General features: G+C 38.9%; 1 protein-coding gene across 3 annotated transcripts in view; it reads left to right on the top strand.

Moving 5' to 3' along the window:
• Window positions 1-13,009, top strand: part of ATAD5 (ATPase family AAA domain containing 5) — a 48,268-nt gene that overhangs the window by 10,169 nt on the left and 25,090 nt on the right. For all 3 annotated transcript variants that reach the window (XM_027567653.2, XM_027567654.2, XM_027567655.2), the window contains exons 4-8: window positions 673-837; window positions 2,555-2,681; window positions 3,258-3,339; window positions 9,481-9,665; window positions 12,686-12,843. In XM_027567653.2, coding sequence (XP_027423454.1) covers window positions 673-837; window positions 2,555-2,681; window positions 3,258-3,339; window positions 9,481-9,665; window positions 12,686-12,843 — 717 coding nt within the window. The remainder of the gene's footprint in view (window positions 1-672; window positions 838-2,554; window positions 2,682-3,257; window positions 3,340-9,480; window positions 9,666-12,685; window positions 12,844-13,009) is intronic.

Below are 13,009 nucleotides of genomic sequence, written 5' to 3' on the forward strand. Positions count from 1 at the left end.
AGGCGCCCCTGAACTTTATTTTTTAGAACAGTTTTAGCTTGGGGCGCCTGGGTGGCTTAGTCGTTAAGCATCTGCCTTCGGCTCAGGTCATGATCCCAGGGTCCTGGGATCGAGCCCTACATCGGGCTCCCTGCTGGCGGGAAGCCTGCTTCTCCCTCTCCCACTCCCCCTGCTTGTGTTCCCTCTCTCGCTGTGTCTCTCTCTGTCAAATAAAGAAAATCTTTAAAAAAAAAAAACAGTTTTAGCTTCACAGCAAAACTAAGTGGGAGATACCAAGATTTCCCATATACCTCCTGCCCCCACACTGCGTAGCCTCCCACATTATCAATACCAGAGTAATACATTTGTTACAATTGATGAACCTGCATTGGCAGATCATTATCACCCAGAGTCTATTGTTTACATTAGGGTTCACTCTTGGTCTTGTATATTCTGTGGGTTTAGATGTATCATGGCATGTATCCACCATTATAGTATCATCCATATAGTACGATATCACTGCCTTAAAAATGCTCTATGCTGTGCCTGTTCATCCCTTCCTCCCCACTTAACTCCTGGCAACCACTGACCTTTTTTACTGTCTCCAAAGTTTTACCTTTTCTAATTTTTTTATTATTAAATATAAAATGTTTGCCACTGACCTAAATTAATATTTCATATTTTTTTGTTTAGGCAAGCAGTGCTTCCAAAAATGTATCTAAAGCAAAACAATTGATTGAAAAAGCAAAAGCTTTACACATTAGTAGGTCAAAAGCTACTGAAGAAATAGTGACACCCTTGAGACGTTCATCTAGACATCAGACACCTCCTGAAAGGAAGCAATTGTCAGAAACAGAAGTAAGTATTAGAAATATTTATTGGTATGAGTTCTGTCCTATTCTGGTGCTTGGAGTGGGAGAAGGAAACCATTATAAAGTTATAGGGTAGAACTGTAAGATACCCTTGAGGTGGTAGAAAGAATGTTTTCAGTTCTGTTTTAGAATCTTTTGGTTCTTTTGCCTGTAGAATAATACAGTCTGAATCCTTATTAAGTCATCTGAGATCCTTTATAGGCCGAATTAGCTCTTCCCTTTCCTCAAAACAACCACCTTCCTCATACACTATTTGCTCTAGTCACACTAAATTATTTATTTCTCCCCAAGTGGTGCAGTTTTTACTTTTTCCAGTTTGTAGTCTCAGCTTGAAATGCATATTCCAAGTACTCTCTTTTACCTGAAGAATTCCTACTCAAACATTAAGTCCTGCTAAATGCTAACAATTCCTCTTTTTTTAAAACCAGCTTTATTATAGAGATACAAGTCACATACCATACAATTCACTATTTAAAGTGTACAATTCATGGCTTTTAATATAGTCACAGAGTTGTGCATCCATCACCACAATTTTAGAACATTTCATTACCCCAAAAAGAACCCCCATTCCCCTTGGCTGTCACTTCCTAATCTCTCCTCCCCCAGCCGTAGCCAACCACTAATCTACTTCCTGTCTCTATAGATTTGCCTATTCTGAACATTTCATATAAATGGTATCATACATACAAGATATGGTCCTTTGTGTCTGGCTTCACCCATCATAATGTTCTCAAGCTTCATCCCATGTTGTAGCATCAATATTTCATTTCTTTTTATTGCCAAATAATACCCCATTGTATGGATATATATCACATTTTATTGACCCATTACCTCTTGATGGACATTTGGGTTGTTTCTGCTTTTTGGCTATTAGGAATAATGCCTCCACTTGAAAGCTTTACTGATGCCTTCAAGGCAAGTAGACTTATACAGTTTTTTGTATTTTGGTCAATACTGCTCTCACCATACTGTTTCAGAACTACCTACTTATAGACTAGCTCTCCTTCTGTCCCCTAAGCCTTGGTGTAACCTTGAAGCCAACTCTTGTTTCATCTGACTGTGTACTTTCAGTGCCTGCTATATTGCCTGGCATATAAGAGATGCTCAGTAAATGTATGCTGACCACATGGAAACGTATCAGACTTCATCTAATACATTTATAGGATGTATAGCTTTCAAAGAGTATAGCTAAAATTTTTATAGTTTGGTCATATTGATTCTTTTGTCTGGAATAAAGTCTGTTAGTTGCTTCTTTAAAAAAGAAGACCCATGGGGCGCCTGGGTGGCTCAGTTGGTTAAGCGACTGCCTTCAGCTCAGGTCATGATCCTGGAGTCCCGGGATCGAGTCCCACATCGGGCTCCCTGCTTGGCAGGGAGTCTGCTTCTCCCTCTGACCCTCTTCCCTCTCGTGCTCTCTATCTCTCATTCTCTCTCTCTTGAATAAATAAATAAAATCGTAAAAAAAAAAAAGAAGAAGACCCATGGTCATAATAAATCCACTCTTTGATATGTGAACTTGTATGATGTAGTGTAGGCTATTGTCACTATATGTTTTCTGTATTGGTGAGGTGGTGTCTGATGGAGAGAGCTTTGGACCTGCTAGTGTCATCTTACTTGTGGCTTCTAGCATCATAATCCTTTTGCTATTTTAAAACATCAATTGCATGACATATTTTTAAAATATTTTTATTGTTCTGTCTTAGGACTCTGTACTAATAATCGATTCAAATCGTACTTCTTCAAAGCATCCTGAGAAAAATCAGAAGAAACTTCAGTGTCTGAATGATGTGCTAGGAAAAAAACTAAACAAGACTCCTAAAAATGTACCTGGTAATCAAATTTGATAATGTTTATGATGAACATTAGAATGTTTTAGAGGGATTATATTGCTCTGAATGCTGTCATTTTAATTCCTTGTCTTCTACAGTGTACACTTTTAATTATATTAAGTATTTCTATTTTAATAAGTAAAGTTAAAAGGTAGTGAAGAGTTTTATAAAGGTAATTGAGTACATTCAGGTTATTTCGTTTCTACCTATCTATTTAGCCTGTTAAGTTTAGAGGTTCCCAAACCTGATGGATCATCAAAATCACCAGAGTAAATTAAAAAATTTCTTAAATCTTTAGGCCCTTCCCTAGGCATATTGACTAAGAATCTCTGGAGGTGGGTTGTGAGAATCTATAGTTTAAAAAAAAAGTTGCCAGGAGATTCTGATAATGACATTAGGAGACCAGATCATTATATAGAAATTTTTTGAATTAAAAAGTTAGTTTTTTTAAAGGTTAAAAAAATTAAAAGGGTTAATTTTTTTTAAGTTTAAGAAGGTAGAGATATAATTTGAAAGTAACCGGAGGTAAGTAGAGATTATAAACATTGACACTAACCTAAGTATTTATTTTTCTAAGGGAAAATGAAAGTTGCTCCTTTATTTCTTACCAGAAAGGCTCAAAAAACAGCTGATCCTATTCTTGGTTTTGATGAAAGCAGGTCAGTCCAATACAAATTTTTAAATGCCGAAGTATCTTACAGAATGTTTTTTGTATTTTTTCCTTTACTTTGATGAGAAAGCATGTACGTTATCATTTGAGGCTTTAATAAATGCACTTTTAAAGATGACAATATTGACAGTGCTACAACTGCAATTTGAAGATCAGACACTTTGTGGCCCATCTCTAGATGAAACCGTGGAGAAATAAACCAAAATCACTGAAGAACTGATTATGAACTTATTCAGTAAATATTTAAATACTTGCTATGGAGCACCTGGCTGGCTCAGTTGGAGGAGCGTGCAACTCTTGATCTCGAGGTCATGAGTTTGAGCCCCACACTGGGGGTGGAGATTACATTAAAAAAAAAATGAATAAAATAAAATCTTTAAATACCTACTATGTACCAGGCAATGTATTTGGCACTGGGAATATTATGGGAACAAAACAAGACACATTCCCTGTCCTCATGAGGCTTATACTCTAGAGGAAAGATAATCTATGATTAAACATTAACTGGGCCAACAAATGAAAAATTGCAGTTGTATTAAGGAGAGGTACCAAGTTCTACTAAAGTTTATATTAAGTGGATTTGGTCTGGTCAAACAAGGCTTTGCTGAGGAAATGTCACCTCAACTGAAGGATGAGCAGGAGTTCATTGGGGTGGAACAGTGTTCTAACCAGAGGGAACAGTCTGCATTGTCCCTGTAGCTGGAAGGAGCATGGCAAATAGAGAAAGTTGAAAGAATGCCAGTGTGACTTGAGCACAGAGAGCAGAGGCGAGAGAAATGTAGGATTAAGCTGGAGAGGTGGATGCCAGCCCACGTAGCACCTTTGGACCATGTGCAAGAATTTTGTCATTATGCTAAGGGCAATAAGAAGCAGTCAGAGGGTTTTAAACACAGGTATGGACATAAACATTTGGAATTTTGGAAAGTTTATTCTGACTGCTGGATCAGTTTGCTAGATCAAAATCCATAATGATTAATTAGATCTGGGGGCTGGGGGTAGGAGAGAGGAAGGTGTGAGGATGACACTCAAGTTCTGGTATCCCTGTGCAAGTGGATGGCATGATGGCAGAAGACCAGGTTTAGGGACCTCATGGTTCAGGTTATTTTTTCCTCTTCCACTTTTATTGAGGTATAATTACATACTGTTAAATGCACAAATCTTTTTTGTATTGAAGTATAATTGACATACAATATCCTGTTAGTTTGAGACATACGTAATAGTGATTCAATACTTTTATATGTTACAAAAAGATCCCCATAAGTTACCATCTGTCACTGTACAGAAAGTTGCTGCAGTCGATGACTGTACTTCCTGTGCTGTACATTTCATCCCCGTGACTTAACTGGTTTATGACTCAAAGTTTGTACCTGTTAATCCCCTTCCCCTATTTTGTCTGCCCCCTCCCCTTCCCCACTCTGGTAGCCAACACTTTGTTTCCTGTGTCATCAGTCCGTTTCTGTTTTGTTTGTTCATTGGCTTTGTTAAATGCATCATTCTTCAGCATAACGGTTTTCAAAAGTACATTAAATCAAGATTTAACCTATTTATTTTACTCCTGAAAGGTTACTCTTTTTCTGTTATTCCCATCCTACCACAACAAAAGGTTACCACTATCCTGATTTCATCGTCATTGATTAGTTTGATTTCTGTCACCATGGATTAGTTTTGTCTGTTTCAGAACTTCGTGTAAACTTTATATATGTATTCTTTTATATCTAATTGCTTTTGTTCAGGACACACACTTTTTTAAAAAATCACCTTTATTCAGGTTAATGTACATACAATCATATTCATACAATGTCAAGTAAACAGTTTGAGGTTTAACAAATGCACACATCTGTGTAATCGCCACAACAATAAAGAGAAAGCATTTTCATCACACTCAAAAAAGTTCCTTTGTGCCTCTTTGCAGTTAATCCCTGCCTCCAACTCCCATGCAATTTCTGATCTGTTTTCTGTTGATATAGATTGGTTCACCTTTCCTAGAATTTCATAGAAATGAAATCATACAGGAGATACACTTTTGTCTCTGGCTTCTTTCAGTCAGGGTAATGTATCAGTAGTCGGTTCTTTTTTATTGCTGAATAATATTCCTTATATGAATATACCACAGTTCGTTTATCCATTCTTTTATTGATGGTCATTTGGGTTGTTTCCAGTATTTGGCTATTATTAATTAGGCTGCTGTGAACATTGCATACACTTGTGTAAACAGTGTTCTCATTTCTCTTGAGTAAATACCTAGAAATGGAATTGCTCTGTCACTGGGTGGGTGTATGTTTAACGTTATAAGAATCTGCCGAGCTGTTTTCCCAAGTGGTGTTCCATTTTACATTCCCACGGGCAGTGTATGAGAGTTCCAGTCTCTAACATTTGGCATTATCAGACTTTTTAATTTTAGCCATTCTGTATAGGTTTACAGTGGTATATTTTTTATTCTTTCACCTTACTATTATTTTTATTTTATTTTTTATTTTTATTTATTTTTTTTAAAGATTTTATTTATTTATTTGACAGAGAGAGAGACACAGCGAGAGAGGGAACACAAGCAGGGGGAGTGGGAGAGGGAGAAGCAGACCTCCCGCAGAGCAGGGAGCCTGATACGGGGCTCGATCCCAGGACCCTGGGATCATGACCTGAGCCAAAGGCAGACACTTAACGACTGAGCCACCCAGGCGCCCCCTTTATTATTATTTTTAAAGATTTTATTTATTTATTTGACAGAGAGAGATAGCGAGAGCAGGAACACAAGCAGGGGGAGTGGGAGAGGGAGAAGCAGGCTCCCGCCGAGGAGGGACCCCGATGTGGGGCTCAATCCCAGGACCCTGGGTTCATGACCTGAGCCGAAGGCAGACGCTTAACGACTGAGCCACCCAGGCGCCCCTACCTTTTATTATTATTTTTAATCGATTAGTTAAATTTTTAAACCTCATTGAGGTATAATTTACATATAGTCACCTTCATTGAAAGCACGTAGCTTGATGAGCTTTGTCAGTTGGATATGTAGTGAACGCACCACCCCACCATACAGATACGGATTTATTTCCTTTGCCCTCCGAAAGACTCCTCATGCCCTCCAGCAGTCCTCCTCCTAGTCCCGGCCCAGACAAGTGCCAATCTCTTTTTCTTTATGTTAATTTGCATTTTCTAGAATTCTTTATTGGTGAAATCATATGTACCCTTTTTTTAACCTGGCCTCTTTCATTCAGCGTGCTGATTTTGAGATTTATTCATCCTCAAATACAGTCGACTCTTGAACGAACCACATGGCTTGAATGGCACAGGCCCCCTTACATGTATGTTTTACATTATGGTGCTGTAAAAATATATTTTCTTTAGGACTTTTTTACTATTTTTGTCACTAGCTTACTTTATTGTAAAGAATATAGCATATAATACACACAACATAGACTATGTGTTAATCAGTGGTTAATGTGAGTCAGGAAGGCTTCTGGTCCACAGTAAGCTATTATTAGTAGGTAAATTTTGGGGGAGTCAAACATTATACATGCATCTTTGACTGCACAGGGGGTCGGCACCCATAACTCCCACGTTCAAGGGTCAACTATATATCGGTAGTTCATTGTTATATTTTTGCTGAGTAGTATTCCACTGTATGGATACACCACCTTTGTCCGTCTCTTCTCCTGTTGGTGGACATTTGGGTTGTTTCCAGTTTTAAGCTATTGTGAATAAAGATGTTAGGAACTTCATGTAGAATTCTGCTGGGATTTTGCTAATGATTGTATTAAATTGTGAGAGAATTGATATCTTAATAATATTAAGTCTTCTGATCCAAGAACATGGTATATATTTCTATTTGAGTTTTTAATTTCTGTGGTTCTCAATGTAGAGGTTTTATACATGTTGTGTTAAATTTATCTCTAAGTATTTCATGTATTTAATATTATTGTAAATGGTATTATTTTCTAATTGTTGATTTCTAGTATATAGAAATACAATTGATTTCTTTTTTTAACCTATAGATCCCACAGTCTAGCATTTCATCTTATATGCATTTGCTTTAGCCAGTAGAATTGTTTGAAGGAAGAAATTTGCTGGTTTTGGACTACTTAAGTTTCTTAGAATTATTCTTATGTTCCTAAATTGGTGTGCAATGAAAGAATTTAAAAAATAATTTATGTTGAAGTAACTTTAAGAAAAGTTGCCAGAATACTACAAAGAACTCCGTATCCCCTTCACCAAGATTTCCCATTTCCTTGACCATTTTTATTGACGTGTGCAGACTGTGTGTGTTGTAGGATGACTCTCAACCTGGGTCTGTCTGATGTTTCCTCATTATGAGACTATGGTTCTACATTCTTGTCAGGATTACCACAGAAACAGTGCTCTGCTCTTCTCAGTACATCACATAAAGTGGTGTATGTGACCTTAACCCCTCTCATCACTAGTGATGCCGACCTTGAGCAGCTGGACTGTTGACATCTGCTGTATTTCTCCACCTTAGATTCACCCTTTCTCTTTGAAACTGATTCATATTTGGGGGAAGGCATTCTAAGATAATGCCAATATCTTGTTCTTCAGCAGACTTCCAGTTATTAGCATTAACATTGATGGCTTACACCTGGATTAACCACACTATGATCATTGTCAAATGGTGATTAGCTGTTGCTGATTATCTGTTCTTTTTCTATTTGTTGGCTGCTATGAGAAAGTGCTTCTACATATCTCATTTACTTATTTATTCATTTATTCATTATTTCCTATTTTTTATGGAATTTTAATCCATTAATTTTTATTTTGATACTCAGATTGTTTCTCATTTAGCCAGTGGGAGGCTTTCTGGCTAAAAAGCTTGGTTTCTGTGCCCCTTTGACACATCCCCGTCATTTATTCAGCATTCCTTACTTTCTGAAACAGGAAGATGTTCCAGGTTCATCTTTGATTTGCCCTGTCCCAGCTTTGTAAAATAGCCTTTTCTCCACAGAGCCCTGGTTCCTTTTAGTGGAGGATGGTATTTAGAAAACAAGATCTAGGTGCTTATTTTACTCATTGCTCCTGAGGTATCAATGCTTCTAGGCCTTCTTAGCGGATAAAGCTAGGAAATACACACATACACACACACGCGCGCACACATGCTCCCAAACTATTTATAATTGTATATAACATATATTGTATAACATATATATAATATGTATATATTTTACATTACTACCCTAAAGTTTACCTTCTGCTATAGGCACATACTGTTTTTTTTCTAAGATTTTATTTTTAAGTAATCTCTACAGCCAACATGGGGCTCAAACTTACAACCCCAAGATCAAGAGTTACATGCTCTACCAACTGAGCCAGCCGGGCACCCCAGGCACATACTCGTTTAGCTACAGCTTCACCCATCTTTTCCTCCTTCCTTCCAATTAACAGTAAAAAAGGTACACCACCTCTTTTCTAAGATTAATTCCTTCACTCGGGCTTTAGATCTCATCTTTCCCTCATTTCTCTCAAATAGAAAAGGAAACAAGAAATGGAAGTTTTTGTAGCCTCTTTTTAATTACCAACCCAAATTTCTGTTTGTAGAGAATATGACAATCCTCACTGTGTATATGACAGGCTAGGAGGGGCAAATAAGCTGTGAGACCACACTCTTCCCCCCTCCACTACTCCAGCATCCCATCCTCCCCTACCCCCTCACCTCCCTCCCACTGAAGTCAAGACTCTTATGATTAGCAATATGAAGATAAGCCAGGTAAAACTGAGGCATCAGTAGTAAGGGCCGTAATGTTCTTGCTATTATTTGGGAAACAGTATCACATTAGAAATTCTTGCATTAACTTTTTGAAATACAACACTTACTTTGTTTTCTGATTATAATATAAATGCTTGTTTCTTAAAGAAGACAAAAGACATAAGGGCAAAAACTCACCACTCAAAGATAGTCTCTGTTAACACTTTGGTGGATGTCCTTCAAATCATTTTTCTATATATACTTATTTTTACTTAATTTCTTACAACTGATAGACTTGTTTTTATGATAAGCAAAAAATGAATTTGACCAGCTAACATCTCAGGTAGCTGATTTTTTTCAAATTCAATTAGAAGTGTTTTATAGTTTATTTTTTTTAAGTGTGTATAACCTTAGCTTTCTTCTTTCACATCATTTTCTTGAAAGTCAAGATACATCCGAAAAGTCTCAGGATTATGATGTGCAGTTTAAAGCAAAGCGTGACTTTCTAATGAGTGGGTTGCCGGATTTGCTGAAACGACAGATTGCAAAGAAAGCTGCTGCGTTAGATGCGTACAGTGCAGTGAGTGCTGGTTTCCAGAGAGTCGTCCACGTACGACAAAAAGATGATGGTGCGTTTGTCATAATGAAATATTTTTAAATGTTGGAAGTAACGTGAAACCGTAAGTTGACTTAAAATGAGGCTAAGGTTTAAAGATAATTCTTAAGGGGATTTAAGTGGGAATTCGAAGGATGTGTTTCATTCTTGGACCCACTTTCCCGAATGGGGGGGGTCGGGGCAAGAGAGCCAGCAGCATCCTCAGCCCTCAGCTGCTGTGCACCCCTTGTGCTGGTGGAGAACAGGCACGTGGGGGGGACCCCAGTGGATGTTGTTCTCCAGAGAGGCACTGTGTTCTAAATGGAAGGCAGTGCTCTTCACACACGTAGCCTGTGTGTGAACAGATCATCGCTAAGACTTTCTCAGAGGAGCTGCAGCTCTGTTCTTTCCAATGGGCTGTTGAATGTTCAAGAGCAATCTGTTTGCCTCCTTTCCAGAACAGCTTTTCCTCTCTCAAACCATATAAATATCTGCTGGAATAGGTAACAAGTCGCAGTGCTGCACGCTCCACTTCACCCTTTCCTCACATGCACCAGGCACAAGGGTGAGCTGCTTGCACAGTGGTCTTAGCTTGATCAGAATATGCTTCTATTTGGATTCAAATGCTGTAGCAACCACAATCTTATTTTACTTATCTAGTTTTTAATTACCAAAAGTGTATAAAGCTTTATATCTTTCTCATCATTGTCCCTGCCTAGAGGTGTCTGTTTTTGGTTTTGTTTTGTTTTGTTTTTTTGGCCAGCACAAAAGCCCTTGTATTCTTCTTAGCTGGCGTTGTGGTTTGGTTTAATGCACTCCCTCTACTCACGAAATATATTCTGTGTTCTCTTTTCATTTTGTGTTTCTGACCTTGGTAGTTTTTTGTTTGTTGTTTTTGAAGATTTTATTTATTTATTTGACAGAGACACAGCGAGAGAGGGAACACAAGCAGGGGGAGTGGGAGAGGGAGAAGCAGGCCCCCCACCAAGCAGGGAGCCCGTTGCAGGGCTTGATCCCAGGATCCTGGGACCATGACCCGAGCTGAAGGCAGACGCTTAACGCTTTACAACTGAGTCACCCAGGTGCCCCTGACCTTGGTAGTTTTTGAGTTTTCTTCAGCCTCCCATTTAGGTTTATTTATTTATTTATTTATGAGAGAGAAAGAAAGAGCATGAGCAGGGGAAGAGGGACAAGCAGACTCCCCGCTGAATGGGGGGCCCGACACAGGGCTCGATCCCAAGATCCCGAGATCATGACCTGAGCTGAAATCAGATGCTCAACCGACTGAGCCACCCAGATGCCTCTCATACTCCCATTTATACAGGCAAATTCCTAGCCAGTCTTTCTAATGATATTTTACTTTCCCTTTTTTCCCTAACTCAGCCATTGGCCAGTCAGTTGATGAAATCTTTCTTGTTATTTTCACCAGTTTAGTTTTATACAGCATCTTTTTTTAAAGATTTTTATTTATTTATTTGACAGAGACACAGCGAGAGAGGGAACACAAGCAGGGGGAGTGGGAGAGGGAGAAGCAGGCCCCCCACCAAGCAGGGAGCCCGTTGCAGGGCTTGATCCCAGGATCCTGGGACCATGACCCAAGCTGAAGGCAGACGCTTAACGCTTTACAACTGAGTCACCCAGGTGCCCCTGACCTTGGTAGTTTTTGAGTTTTCTTCAGCCTCCCATTTAGGTTTATTTATTTATTTATGAGAGAGAAAGAAAGAGCATGAGCAGGGGAAGAGGGACAAGCAGACTCCCCGCTGAATGGGGGGCCCGACACAGGGCTCGATCCCAAGATCCCGAGATCATGACCTGAGCTGAAATCAGATGCTCAACCGACTGAGCCACCCAGATGCCTCTCATACTCCCATTTATACAGGCAAATTCCTAGCCAGTCTTTCTAATGATATTTTACTTTCCCTTTTTTCCCTAACTCAGCCATTGGCCAGTCAGTTGATGAAATCTTTCTTGTTATTTTCACCAGTTTAGTTTTATACAGCAACTTTTTTTAAAGATTTTTATTTATTTATTTGACAGAGACACAGCGAGAGAGGGAACACAAGCAGGGGGAGTGGGAGAGGGAGAAGCAGGCCTCCCACAGAGCAGGGAACCCGATGCAGGGCTCAATCCCAGAACTCTGGGATCATGACCTGAGCCGAAGGCAGACGCTCAACGACTGAGCCACCCAGGCGCCCCTACAGCATTTTTTAATAGTATATTCAACTATAGAAATTAGTTCTGTTTTTCTTCCCTGATATTAATAAACACTTTTTCACCAGAGTGCTACTGTAAAACTTAGCATATGTATTTGTAGATGAGGAGATGAGGCAAGCACAGAGGGAATCTGTTTTAGAACCTTAAAAGAGTTACTGCACATTGGTTTACTAGTATCTGGCATTCTGCTGAGCACTGTATACGTGACTAATTTAATCTCCATAACAACTCTAGGATCTTGACTGTTGCCAGCCCCATTGTAGAGAAGAAGAAACTAAGGTTTAGGACCTTGCCCATGCTCACCTAGCTAGCAAGTGGCACAGTCTGGATTTGAACCCAGGTCTGACTTCAAAGTTTAAATTTTAAAGCAGGATGCCAACTGCCCCTGAAATTTTTACCCTGAGTAGCAAGGTTGATTTAAAAAGAAAAGAGGGCACCTGGGTGGCTCAGTCAGTTAAGCGTCTGCCTTCGGCTCAGGTCGTGATCTCAGGGTCCTGGGATTGAGCCCCATGTCAGGCTCCCTGCTTAGCGGGGAGTCTGCTGCTCCCCCTGCTTGTGCTCTCTTTCTGTCAAATAAATAAATAAAATCTTTTAAAAAAGAAAGAAAGAAAAAGAAAAGAAAGTTTGCTGTTGCTTGGTTATTTTAAACAGTTGGAACAGAAGGCTCAGTAATTTTTATTGTATTTGTTTGCAGGAAGAATGGGTTTGCTGTGTGCTCACTGAGTTCTGGAATCTTTGTGTTTAACTATGTAGTTGTCAAGTCTTTTCATGTTTGCATATTTGGCATTTGATGTATGTGAACGCAAGTAATTAAGATACTTGTTTTCTATTTTTCTTTAGGATCCCGTTTGTGGCATTTGAAACCACCTACTTGCTCTCTCTTAACCAAACTTAAAGAACTGAATACTAAAGTACTAGATCTCTCAAAATGTGTTCTTGCTCTTGGTGAATTTTCAACATTGAATTCAAATTCTAAAAGTACTAAGTCTGCTGTTGGGGTAAGTACTGTAGAGCTCATCCATTGCAGGGTGTTTCCTTCACCTCTTTCAAAAGGGAAAAACATATGGAAATCTATTATGGTCTGAAGTTCATTTTTTTCCCTAGAATCCAGTTTTAAAAAATAAATCCCAATTGGGGTAGACATCTCTTAAATATTCCTAGAGC

Source organism: Zalophus californianus, chromosome 16, assembly GCF_009762305.2.
Source record: "Zalophus californianus isolate mZalCal1 chromosome 16, mZalCal1.pri.v2, whole genome shotgun sequence".
In the NCBI taxonomy this organism is placed as follows: Eukaryota; Metazoa; Chordata; class Mammalia; order Carnivora; family Otariidae; genus Zalophus; species Zalophus californianus.